At 37.1% G+C, this 14,358-nt stretch overlaps 2 protein-coding genes across 2 annotated transcripts; one reads left to right on the forward strand and one right to left on the reverse strand.

The window, feature by feature from the left end:
* Nucleotides 1–3,101: 3,101 nt before the first annotated feature.
* LOC105859914 (olfactory receptor 5P76-like) lies at nt 3,102–4,049 on the forward strand. Its single transcript, XM_012744164.3, has one exon. It carries the CDS (start codon nt 3,102–3,104, stop codon nt 4,047–4,049), a length of 948 nt encoding a protein of 315 aa, XP_012599618.2.
* A 4,776-nt stretch (nt 4,050–8,825) lies between these two features.
* LOC105859895 (olfactory receptor 5P4-like) lies at nt 8,826–9,779 on the reverse strand. The gene has a single exon (XM_012744149.2). The coding sequence runs from the start codon at nt 9,777–9,779 to the stop codon at nt 8,826–8,828; it is 954 nt and encodes a 317-aa protein (XP_012599603.2).
* Nucleotides 9,780–14,358: the final 4,579 nt, after the last annotated feature.

Here is a 14,358-nt window from a genome sequence, read left to right on the forward strand (position 1 = left end):
TCTCTCTCAGCTCCAGACCTAACACTTGGGAGTCTCAATTGCCTCCATACCTGGGATGTCTTGCAGGTGGACTGAGCAGGCCAAGGGCTTACCAGAAGGTCTTAGGCTCCAACGAAGGAGTGGGGCATTAGAGTGGACAAGTCAGTGGTTAGCACTGGAAGCAGGAAACTTTGACAATGGAATCACCTGAAGCAAATTGTTTGAACTCCTCAATCTCAATTCTCTCATGTGAAAAATGAGGGTAATAAAATCACCCACCTTATAACATTTTTGTGAGGATTAAATGTATGTAAACTGTTAAGCATAGTTCTTGGCACAAAGTAATCTCTGAATGAATGTTGGTTCTAATTATCTTAGTGGTGGTGGAGCCACTTCCTCAAAAGAGGTCTTTGGGGATTGTTATAGGAGATTCTAAAATTAGGATTAGGGTAAAATAGAATCTTTGGTTTGAAAATACCTGTATTCCACCATCCTCCTCCTATACTGTATGGCTATAGTCTCCAACCCCAGGCCTCAGACTGGTACCAATCCACCACCTGTTAGGATCTAAACACATGGCCTGAGCTCTGCCTGCCCCCAATCCCTGGTGGAGGAAAAAATTATCTTCCAGAAAACTTAGGAACAGGGCTGCACAGCAGGAGATGAGCGGCCAGTGAGCAGCGATCAAGCAAGAGAAGCTTCAGGCATATTTACAACCATTTCGCATTTCTCCCATCGCAGCCTGAGCTCCCACTCCCCCCACCCTCCCACCCCTTGTCCATGGAAAACATTGTCTTCCATGAAACTGTTCCCTGGGGCCAAAAAGGTTGGGGACCACAGCTGTATGGCACTACTTAAGAGGCACCACTTTGAGGCATTGACAATGAGAGACTATTTCTTATCTAGAAATCTTCCAAATATCCTTTTAATTTGAATTTCTTTGCACAACTTTCATGCCATTTATTTTCTTACTTTTGCTCTGATAATTAATGTATACATATTTAAAATTTTTGTTATTTAAAATTCAACTTTACCTCAAACTATACCTCATAGCCCCTCAAGGTACTTAATGCTATATATGTCTTATTGATATCAATACAGAATACTTATCAATAAATAATATTGAATGGATAAAGCTAAGGTTAACATTTTATATCTGAAATTTAATACTGAATATTTCTTAATAAGAAATATCATTGTAAACTTGGAACCTATATTTATAAAAGTTTGTTATATTCTCTAATAATTATTAAAGATTATAGAACTATGCATGAACACCTAGAAAGAAACAAAGAATAAATTAACCACTTGAGAATTGACAGAACTGAAAAGATTAGTTGTTTTTGTGTCTGAATTGAACTGCTCAATTTCCCTACAGAAAATAATGATGCTCCACAGTGCCTTTGAATTCATATTTGAATCTCTAGAGTCTTCAGAGATTTTTCCTCAAAGGAAAACATAAATAAAAGACAGATATATAACCACTATGACGTATTTGTTACTGAAATATGAATGAATTTGCATTCCAAGAGGTAAGACATTGGCTTTTGTTAATGAATCTGATATATTGATTTTCATTTACGCTTTGAGCACACTTTGTACTCACAAGCCATAGTACCGAAACAGGGCAGATGTGATCAAGCAATCAGCTACTGAGCAACTTTGGCTGAATTGCTCTGCTTCCATAGCCAGTTTCATGTGAATAAACAGGCATAATCCAAGTCACCAGGATTCCTTGTTTATCTACCCATAAGACAGAAACTCAGATATCTTTCAACACTATTGAAACTCAGCACTCTGACAAAATGCTAATAAACTCACTAGCTTTGAGACACTTTGGGCACTTACGAATATCATAAACATTTTAATTAAAAATTTAAAAATGTAAAGATGATGTAAATATTTGCAGAAAGATTTACTTTGCTTATGGACCCAAATGCTTTTAGCTTAGAAGCAATAATATATTAGACACAGCTTGGAACATAAAGTCAGAAAACTTGGAGATGGGGACCAACCTGGCCACTAGCTGGATCATCCTTCTTCAATGTTTAGGCTATAATAATCAGCTCTATATCATGTTGAAAATAATATTAGTCATTCTGCAAAATCCAAATTAGAAAACAATATTGCAGTGGGAAGTTATTTGATTTATTCATATAAATATATTTTAATTATGTGCTGAATATTAATCATGTTTTTGCATAGTGATTACATTGATATATCGAACTACTTAAACAATAAAACAATAATATATTTAATTATAAATATTTTAAAGATATCCAATAAATTTACATATGAAACTCATTCATAATCTTAATTTGAAATTTCTTTCCAGTAATGGAGTCAATCTTATTTCTTCTTTTTAAAAATGGTCTGATTTAATGGATAGATATTGTGAAATATGTTACTAACCAAATGCCTCTTTTACACATGAGATGCCAGAAGACCTAAAGGATAAACTGTTATCCAGTTATTGCCAGGTATGTTGAACTTGGTGGTATTATTTAATTTTATTTGCTGTGTAATTACTAAAGGAATAAGCCATCACATTTCCTGGGGTTCATATTCTGACTCCACCACTTGCTATGTAACCTTGTACAAGTTACATAACCTCTTTCAGACTCAATGTTATACATTTATAAAATAATATGAAACTAATATTATTTTCTGGAAAATGAACCAGACTATGGATACAAAATTCTTAGCCCCAGCCTTATCAGTTAGTAAGCATGTAATAAATATTAGCTATTACTCAAGTCTTTATTAAAAATCTCTATATGCATATTTTTTTATAACTTGCCAATCTTTTTTGTTATTCTCATATGTCTTATGTTTTTTTATACTTTGAACTCAAAGCCACTTCAGCTGCATTTTTGTAAACAATATGACAAGAAAAATGATAAGAAAAGTCAAAAAGACATTATTTGAAGGAAGTTTTTCTGGTGTTTGTGATAAAAATAATTTTCAAAGCACAGATAACTCATCATTTCATATAAAAATATACTTGTGCTTGAATATCTTTATAATGACTTCTATGTTACTAATAAAAATGAAACCAAGCAGTTTCTAAGTATTGTACTGGTCTCATCACAGGTTCATTTGGGGAGCAGCTACATTGTCTCATGGATTCCCGGGTAGACGGGAACCACACTGCTGTGACAGGGTTCACTCTATTGGGCTTAACAGATGATCCAGTCCTTCGCGTTGTCCTCTTCATGATCATCTTGTGCATCTACCTGGTGACCATATCTGGCAACCTCAGCACAGTCATTCTAATCAGAATCTCCTCCCAGCTCCATCACCCTATGTATTTTTTTCTGAGCCACTTGGCTTCTGTTGACATAGGCTATTCATCTTCTGTCACCCCCAACATGCTTGTGAACTTCTTGGCAGAGAAAAATACAATCTCCTACCTTGGATGCGCCATCCAGCTTTTTTCAGCTGCTTTCTTTGGGACAGTTGAATGTTTCCTTCTAGCCGCCATGGCTTATGACCGCTTTGTGGCAATATGCAACCCACTGCTTTATTCAACCAAAATGTCCACACAAGTCTGTGTGCAGTTACTCCTAGTGGCTTATATAGGTGGTTTTCTTAACTCTTCCTTCTTTACCTTTTCCTTCTTTTCTTTATCCTTCTGTGGTCCAAATCAAGTCAATCATTTTTTCTGTGATTTTGCTCCTTTAATTGAACTCTCTTGTTTTCATACCAGTGTCCACACCACTGTTCCCTCATTTTCTGCTGGCTTAGTCCTTATGGTCACTGTGCTTGTCATAGCCATCTCCTACATCTACATCCTCATCACCATCCTGAAGATGCGCTCCACCGAGGGGCGCCACAAGGCCTTCTCCACCTGCACCTCCCATCTCACTGCAGTCACTCTGTTCTATGGCACCACTATATTCATTTATGTGATGCCCAAGTCCAGCTACTCAACTGACCAGAACAAGGTGGTGTCTGTGTTCTACATGGTGGTCATCCCCATGTTGAACCCCCTCATCTACAGTCTCAGGAATAAGGATATCAAGGGGGCTCTGAAGAGACAGCTTGGAAGAAAAATATTTTCTCAGTGACATCTTTTATTTTGTAGGAATTTTTATAATAATGTCTCATTAATAAAATAGTAATAGGAAGTTGAGTGTCTGTGGTCAAAATATATCCATTCATTGCCCAGTGTGGACCCTTTTAGTAAATATAGGGGGTGGATTTTCAGAACAAATAGTAAATCAGTGGCCCATGTTTAACAAAATTAAATTTATAACTAGGAAAGCATTGTTTTACATGAAAAAATACTTAATCTGCTTAAAATCCTTCAAATGTTATTCACATTTTTTCTAAAAGCTGTTTTCTACTATAAGAGTTGTTCTCTACACTCTGTATGGGGAGTGTGGAGTCCCAGGTTCTCTCTTCTGTCCCTTCCCCACATGTGGGTGCCTTTCCCAGGTACCTCTGATCCTGCCTAGCAGTTCACCCTGCTTCCCTCTTCTTCACTTTGGATGTCTTCATTTGCTTCTCTGATGATTCAGGATGCTCTTTCTAAGACAATCCATCCATAGGTGAACATCTACTTGCAACTTTCCATCCTCAAGAATGTTTATGAAGGCATTGAAAATTCATCAGAAGACAACTGATACATACTGACAACATACACACACACACACACACACACACACACACACACACACACACACACGCAGATGCTTTCTGCCTGGCGAAGTGCTGCTTGAAACAATAGGTAACCAGTTATTATTTTTAGGTATAAGTATCAATCAGATAGGAACTTGAGAATTAGGGACATGGGAATGTGAGTGAATAAAAATATAGAGTAAATTAGGAAATTAGATTTGCATAATGGGTTAGCATTACAAAAAATGTTCCCTTGATTATGAATTAAGTATATTATACAAGGACAGGGAAAGATATGTTAGAAATATTTATTCTCACACTTACATTAATTTGAGGGTAATTTTTCAGAATAAGTTATTTTTTCTTCTTTAAGAGTCTCAAGTAAATAAAGAAGAAAATAAATAAATAAATAAAACTATAAGAAATAGAAAATTAATGTACAATATAGAAAGGCACAAATCAAAAAGTTTATTCTGGCCTGGTACTGTGGGTGGTTCATGCCTGTAATCCTAGCATTCTGGGAGGCCGAGGTGGGAGGATTGCTTGAGCTCAGGAGTTCAAGACTAGCCTGAGCAAGAGTGAGACACCATCTCTACTAAAAAAAAAAAATACAAAAAATATAGGCAGACACAATCACCTATAGTCCCAGCTACTCTGGAGGCTGAGGTGGGAGGATTACTTGAGCACAAGAGTTTGTGGTTGGCCGGGCGCGGTGGCTCACGCCTGTAATCCTAGCACTCTGGGAGGCCGAGGCGGGCGGATTGCTCAAGGTCAGGAGTTCAAAACCAACCTGAGCGAGACCCCGTCTCTACCATAAAAATAGAAAGAAATTAATTGGCCAACTAATATATATATATATAAAAATCAGCCGGGCATGGTGGCTTGTGCCTGTAGTCCCAGCTACTCGGGAGGCTGAGGCAGGAGGATCACTTGAGCCCAGGAGTTTGAGGTTGCTGTGAGCTAGGCTGACGCCACGGCACTCACTCTAGCCTAGGCAAGAAAGCGAGACTCTGTCTCAAAAAAAAAAAAAAAAAAAAAAAGAGTTTGTGGTTGCTGTGAGCTAGGTTGACTGCACAGCACTCTACCCTGGGCAACAGAATGAGACTGATTCAAAAGAAAAAAAATTGTCTTTTAAAATGCTAATAAAATTTATATACCTCTAACACTTTAATAAGACTTAATAAAAATAGAGAAACTACAACCTCATGAATGAAATGATGACATTATATATCTTAGTGAAAATAAAATATTAAGAAGATATAATTTTGAAACAGAAATGAACTGGTAAGCTATTTTTAAGAACACCTTACCAAAAATGACATAGAAAAAAAAATTTTAAACTAAATATTCCTTTACCCATTACAGAAAATGACTCTTACAGTGACTTTTCCACAAAAGTGGAAGGCATGAATGGTTTCAATGTTAATTTTATATAATTATATAGGACATAAATATCACCAATCTGGTAAAAAGTACTTCTGAGAAAAGATAACAAAGAAATCCTTTCCAAGTCATTTTTATATTTTTATAGCCCAACCTTAAAATTTCATTTTAAGGTGGAAAATAACAGCTAAAACTTTCTTATGAACATAGATGCAAATATACTAAAAAAAATTGATAAAAAAAATTCAATGCACCTAAGTGGACACATAGGAACTACAGTAATTGGGTATTGGGCAGGTGGGAGGGGGGAGGGGTGGGTATATACATACATAATGAGTGAGATGTGCACCATCTGGGGGATGGTCATGCTGGAAACTCAGACTTGTGGGAGGATGGGGGAAAGGGCATTTTTTGAAAACTTAAAATTTGCACCCCCATAATATGCTGAAATAAAAAAAAATTCAATGATAATAAAGTGGATAAAAAAGCAACACAAGTTAGATGTATTCCATGAATTCTAGATTGATTTAGTAATTAAAGTATGAACATTGATCAAGTGGGACTTGCCTCTCTGAATTAAGATACAGAAAGATGTAAAAAAAAAAAAAAAACCTTTGGTCGCATCATAGCAAGAAAAACCTAGGCAAAATGAAAATCAATGACTTTTCACATTGATATATGCAACGAACCAAGAGGATTGATTCATGGATTCTTTGATGAGCTCATATCCACATAGGCTAGCAAAGCACTGTGGCAGTTTGCATACCTGAGGGAAGGTGAGTAGTTTAGCCCACCACAGACTTGGAGACTGAAGGGATGAGGTGGAATTATCCAGTCTTTCCATGACTGTGTGGACTGCCTGGACAGGTAGAAATTTACAAGAAACCCAAATGCAAGAACAAATCATTGCATCCAACAATAGCCTCCAAGGAATTTAGTTAGAAATCAGCAGCAGAGGAGAAGCTGGTACAAAGAGAGAAATCACATAGTCCCACACAGTCTCACAGTAAGTAGATTTGTGGGCCTTGCCTGTGTGGAATTCATAGGTTTTAAAAAAAAGTTTTAGCCCAACACTGAATTTCAAAAGCATAAAATCTCTGGAAGAAAACAGGGGAGAATATCATTGTGACCTTGGATTAGGCAAAGATTTCTTAAACTTGTTACCACAACATTAAACATTAAAGCAATGACTGTAAAATTAGATCTCATTAAAATTAAAAACTTTTGTTCATCAAAACATACAATTAAGAGAGCAACAGGACAAACTTCAGAATGGGAATGGGAGTATATCATTAAAATATATGAATCTGACAAAGGACTCGTGAAAGATTTATAATAAGAAAAAATCAATGAGAAAAGTACAATCTAAGAATAAAATGGCAAAACACCTCAAAAGACATTACACAAAACAGAATATACAAATGGCTGATACATGCATTTATTAAAATGCTCGACATAAGAGGTCCAGAGTGATGAGAGTGAGCACTGCCTGATTACTTCATTGTAAAAACTGGTGTCTACTCCTGAATTCTATGGTGTCATCCTTTCAAAGCCTATAGATAAATAATTTCATCCACTAGAGTACTGAGTGTCCAGGACTTGTTTAAACTAGTTCCTTCCATAGATTGTCTTTGTATCCCTGACTGATTGCAAAGAGTTATGCTTTCACTAACTTATACGCCATGAATGTTGACTTGGGTACGTAAAATAAAGAAGTGACAGAAGTAGTGGCAATGAAGACCTTCATGAGAGACATTACAAAGAAGGATGGCAGCTGCATTCCAGGCCTGCATTAGCCTGTGTGTCTCAGTCAATAGTTTTATGGCGTGGAAATACCAACTGATTTATGGAATGAAAGCTCCAGTGTGCCCAGGCCCTCCCCACCAGCACGCCCTGGCAGACCTCCCTACTATTATTTTTTTTTCTTTTTAATTCCAGCATATTATGGGGTATAAATGTTTAGGTTACGTATATTGTCCTTGCCTACCCTGCCCCCTCGAGTCAGAGATTCAAGGATGTCCATCCCCCAGGTGGTGCGCATCACACTCATTATGTGTGTATATACCCACCCCTGCTCCCCCTCCCAACTGCCTGACACCCGATAAATGTTTGTTTTTAACATTTGGGGTAGACCCACCTCTCAGGGATGTGGTGAGTATTGTGGAGGGGAAGGGCATACCTCTACCCCTTACTAGGGAGAGGCAAAGATACATAATGTAACCAAAATGGTCCCTACTATTCTTAGGTTTCTCTGATAAACCCTCAGAGTTCCTTCTGTGTTCCCTGGATTGAGTCTCCTGGTGGCAAAACCATGAAACAAATTCTGTTGGTCCAGTTTAGATTAGATGGGAATAAAACTTTTCCAAGATGCTAGCATCACTATTTCCAAAGGTTAGGGTAATCCTGTGTAAAAGAGGCCAGGTGTTCCAGAAAGTGACATGTAACATTGATACTATAATCAATTGCATTTCCATTGAATACATGATGCTTTCCAACCTGCTAGGTTATAACATGACATATAAAAATATATACTATTTAACTGAAGAAAAAAAACACACTGTCTAATCATAGACTCCCTAAATAATGGGCAGAGGAGAGAAAAAGTGGTACTATATTCTCCAGGTACCATGACGCTAAAATATACACATTTAACTTCAACCCAGTAGATTTTCATGAAAAGGTATATTTTATTTTTTGACTCTATATAATTATAAAGTGGACATGAATCAAAATATTTTCCTTGTATATTTAGCATAGTACTTCACATAAAATAAGGCTAATGGACAATGTAAACATCCACAACATATGTTCCCCAAACTATTGTTTTATAATTACTGGGCTCACATTGGATTTCTTTCAAATGAGAAATGTGTTCTCACCATCAGTTTTCTCACAGCCTCTTTCACCTCCTTGTTCCTCAGACTATAGATCAGAGGGTTCAGCATGGGGATTATTACTGTGTAGAACACAGACACCACTTTAATATGATCATCTGAGTGGCTTGACTTTGGCATAACATAAACAAATGCAGCTGTCCCATAGAACAGAGTGACCGTAGTGAGGTGGGAGGTGCAGGTGGAGAAGGCCTTGTGCCTTCCCTCAGTGGAGCGCATCTTCAGGATTGAGTGGAGAATGTACACATATGAGAAAACCATGATAAACAGTGTGATTACAATGATCGACCCAGAAGAGATGGGAGGAGATAATTCGGCAATATAAATATGGGTGCAAGAAAGCTTCACTAGTGGTGGGAGGTCACAGAAGAAATGGTTGATTTTGTTTGGTCCACAGAAAGTCAAGCTCAATAAGCAGCCGATACATGTCAAAGAATTCACACACCCACCTACGTACGAAGCAACCAAGAAGATGATGCAGACCCTGGGAGACATGTGTGTGGAGTAGAGAAGTGGGGAGCAGATGGCCACATAGCGATCGTAGGCCATGGCGGCCAGCAGGAAGCACTCGGTCGTCCCGAAGACAACGTCAGAGCCAAGCTGGGCTATGCAGCCAGCAACAGGGATGGCAATTCTCTCCCTTACGAAACTCACAATCATGACAGGTGTGACTGATGTGGAATAGCCGATGTCCACAAAGGCCAAATGGCTGAGGAAAAGGTACATAGGGGTGTGGAGCTGAGGGCTTCTTCGGATTAACATGATTATGCTGACATTGCCCAATATGGTGACAATGTAGATTCCTAGAAAGACCACAAAGAAAACTGCACAAAGAATGGGATCCTCTGTTAATCCCAAAATAATGAACTCTGTCACCATTGTGCCATTTCCAGTCTCCATCTTTCTTGGAATGGTGCCTAGTAAAATAAAACCCAATGGATATCAAAGTAAATTAAATGATCTCACAATTAATCCATTTATTTAAACATTCAGCCTAGTAAAAATCAAAATGTAGATATCACTTTTGTCTAACGCTTACACTTCACAAAATGTTTCTAAACATGTTGCATTCAGCATGCTTTGATAAAATTGAAGTCCATTATCCTAAACCCACAGATTCAAAGGGACCAATGACTCAGATCTGAACATGGCTAGCCCTCACATTTGTCATTTGATATACTCACATTATTGAATGACACAGCGATAATGTTTTGAGAACCAGAACAGTCAAGATAATTGAGCCTATGCTACTGTTTAGCACTGTCCAATGTGTCTCTATTTCCCAGGCACATTGGAGACCACACTTCCCAGGCACCTTGCAGTTAGGTAAGGCTGTGAACAGTACATGCCAGTGGACTATGAGAAGATATGTTGTGTCTCTCTTCAGGATCAAATTAAATTGCCAATGGGCAACTCTCTCTTCTTCCACAATGATGCATTTTACACGCTACAGCTGTAATATAATGGTACCTCCCACCAGCCTGGGTTTTGAGTGAATGTCAAAAGCAGGGTATATACTGAAAATATACTGAAAGTGAGAAATAAATCAATGTTGTGTTAATTTTTCAGAACAGTGTAATATCACCTAATCTGGTTAATATAATTACAGAGGAGCTGTAAATGAAAGCTGCATGTAGAGATTAATCCTGAGAAGAACATGAGAAATAAATCCACTTTGGGACACTAATTGTTCTTTAGGTACTCTATAGTGCTAACAAAAAAGGAATATCATATATAATAATATATGAATAAAGTATTTATTGAAATATTTTTTAAAAATGTCAAATGTTTGTATTATGCCAGCTGTGTGAGAGCAACAGAGTAATCCATAATAGAAGAAATTAAGAAGTCATTCCATTTAGCAAAAAATTAGTAGGTTTAATCATGAGAATGCAAAAAACAAATAAAATGAAAACATATTTCTATCTTAAGCAATCTATGAACATGAAATATCCTAAAACATTCTCAACACAATACTTGGATAAACTGCTAGCTTAGATATATTAAAAATGCTCAGAATGCAGAAATGAACTTTCATGTAATTAAGGAAATCCCCACCAATCGAAAATGATGTGAGAATTGATAATCGAAAAATAAGCTGAAGCAGAACTGTGACTGTCTAGAGACATTTGTGAACTCTACGAATAAGGACCTCATGTTTTAATAGCTGTGAAAACATTTAAGATAAAAGTTTGGGACTATGAAAGTTGGAGAGTTGAGACTGAGACTTCCACCCCCTCCTCCCACATGTCTAGTCATAATGCAAGAATCCTTGCCTTCAACCTCAGTGAAATGGCAGTCTTTAAAACATCCTCTTACTAGCTAAGGGAGGGGAGAAGGAAAATCTTCTGTCTCAGCCTACTGTCTGAAACAGAAAAAAAAAAAAAATAAATCTCCATTCTTAAGAATAAATTATAATTGGTCTATCCTGATGTAGGTTTGGGATTTGAATTTACATTCCTTGATTAGTCTAAAACCCCAAATGGAATTATAATAAAGTACTCATACATTGACAATAATATAGGATATATTACTATATTAAAAATGTGACATATTAAAGACATATCTGGGATTAAAGATGACTTCAAATTTTGTTCTACTGCTCCCATTGAAGGAGGCACCTAATTACCATCCATTTGAATTTAAGCACAGCTTAGTGACTTGCTTGAGGAAGCAGAAGTGATATTCTGGGACTTCTGAGGCTAGGTCATAAGAAGCCACACTCATGCTTCTCACTTCTCACAAGGTGTGGTTGCCCACAATGTCAGTTGACAGCTACAACTGAAGTCCCAGCGGATATCTCCCCATGAACGACTAGCCCAGCCCAAGCATGTGAGTGGAGACCCCATCTGGGAAGTGGATCCTGCAGTCACAACTGCCCCCAAGTGATGCCACATGGATCATAGCCAAACCTAGATGAGTCTTTCTCAACTCTCTGATTCATAATATTATGAATAATAAATAAAATGGCTCTTTAAAACCATGTTTTATTGTAATTTATCAGAAATAGATAACCATACGTTGCCTAAAAGAGCAAATGCCAATCCTATCTGGATAGACACCTTTCCTACAAGTCCTAAAAGATAACACACTGATAAAGCCACACCAAAGGTGAATGCACAGTCCCAAATTGCCACACACAAGAAGAAATGAGCCACCATGAGCAACAGCACAAATAAGAAATAAAGAATTAATGCCTAAGATTCCACATAGTAGAATTATCTAAAATAAAATACAAAATAATTACATTTAAAATGATTACAAAAATAAAATATAGTATTAAAAATCAGAGGATGGATCAAGATACTGTTTTAAAAAGCAAATTTTATAAAAGAATGAAAAAGAACTACTAGAAATGAAAAACATTGTCATCTAATTAAAACTCGAGAAATAGTTAAGTAAAAGATTAGATACAGCTGAAAAGAAGAATTAACCCGAAAATGAATATAAAATGTTTTTAATAAAACAGTTATTTTGAGAAGCAAAATAATTGAGTAAGTAAAAGAGACATTAAGATAGAAAATTGAATGAGAGGCCCATTTTTACATTCAATGTGAGTTTGAGAAGAAAAAAATTAGAGAAAATAGGGTTGAGGCAGTTTTTAAAATAGATAATGGCTTAGAGAGCACAAATAATAGCAATCAGAGTAAATGAAGAGATATACTAATATAGTAAAGCTGGACAATACCAAGATAAAGAAAACACATTTAAGTTAGCCAATAATAATATATAATTACTTACAAAGGCATGACAATTAACTAACAGCAAACATCAGTAACAATAGAAGCCAGAAGACACTGGGTAATAAAGTAATAAATTACAAGTTAAAAGGCTTGAGAGAAAAATAATGCAGCAATAATGACCAGCAAGATAAGCTGAAGCAGAACTGCAATCATCTAGAGACGTTTGCCAATCTGTACTTCAGCATGAGAAAAATAAATACAAAGAAAAAAATGGCAATATTTATCACAAACATACATCATCACTAAATGAATTTCAAAATAAGTAAAGAAAGAAGGAAAATGAACCAAAAGGAAGGTCTTTATACACAAGGAATAGTGTGTATATATGTTACAAATATATGGGTAAGTATAAATAAATATTGAGTGCATAAAAATCATAATAACAGTGATTAATTGGGGGGGAAATAATGCCAAATGAGACTTCCTGTTTCCAGCCTGGCATGTCAGAAGCTTGGAAGTCACCACTTGATCCTAACAAGTAAAAATGCTAAACAAACTGAAAAATCAACAACTCTTCTTTAGATCTGTCAGAGGAGTGAGAACACAGGGCAAACCACTGCCCCTCCCCCAAATTGGAGAGACAGGCAGATGCAAGAGCAGAAACCACTGCAGGAACCAGTCATGGGTTGAGGTAGGGGGGTGGACCTGAAGTGTAACTGATGAATTGAAGAGGGAGCAAGAAGCTCTGGAGGAATTCTCAATCCAGGGGCACAGGCTCACCAACACTGACACCTAACCACAGATCTGTAGAAACTTCCCCACCCCCACACCTTGCCACTACATTACTAAAGGGCTACTTACTGCAGTTACTTTTATCCAGTATATCATATATGCATTAAAGAATAACATAGCATAATAAAAGACACAAAGCACAATTTGAAGAGACTGATCAAGTATCAAAAACGGAGTCATATATGGCTGGAATATTGGAATTATCAGACTGGAAATTTAATGATCAGCCCGGGGACAGGTACCACTGTGGTGCAGGATGCCAATAGCGAGGGAAGTTGCACATGTGTCGTATGGGGGTGTTTGGGAACTCTATGTACTTCCTGCTCAGATTTGCTTGAACCTAAAACTGCTCTGAATACATAAATTTCATTAATTTTTTTAAATAGTGAAATGAAAATACTAAACAATAACATGTAAAAGGGGAAGCGATTTAAAAGGAGTATAAATTAGTGTTCCATTGCTGCACAATAAATTACTACAAAATTCACAGCTGAAAACAATACTCATTTATAATTTCACAGTTCTCTTGGTCAGAAGTCTGGGTTGGCTCAGATGGCTTCTCTGCTCAGGTTCTCACAAGGCTGAAATCAAGGTGTCAGCCTGGCTGGGCTCTTATCTGGAGGCTTTGAGAAATAGTCCATTTCCAAGCTGATTCAGGTTGTTGGCAAAATCCAGTCAGGCTGTTGGCAGAATCCAGCCTGTTGTAGGGCTGAGGTCTCCCTTTCCTTTCTGCCTATCAGCTCACAGAGGCCGCCTGTATTCCAGGTCACATGACCCCTGCCATTTTCAAAGCCAGCAGCAACACACCAATTCCTTCCTGTACTTCCTGTCTCTCTGATTCCTTTCTTGGCTACCAGAGAACATGAAAGATCATAACATTTAAAAAATCTCTTTACAAAATATACAGGTGAGTAACTAGCAGTCCTATATTCTTAATCAACCTCACTATGACAAACATGCTTTATGCAGTGATGATTAATTCAATGTGATTTGATCAATTTTTT

This window comes from Microcebus murinus, chromosome 4 (genome assembly GCF_040939455.1).
Source record: "Microcebus murinus isolate Inina chromosome 4, M.murinus_Inina_mat1.0, whole genome shotgun sequence".
In the NCBI taxonomy this organism is placed as follows: domain Eukaryota; kingdom Metazoa; phylum Chordata; class Mammalia; order Primates; family Cheirogaleidae; genus Microcebus; species Microcebus murinus.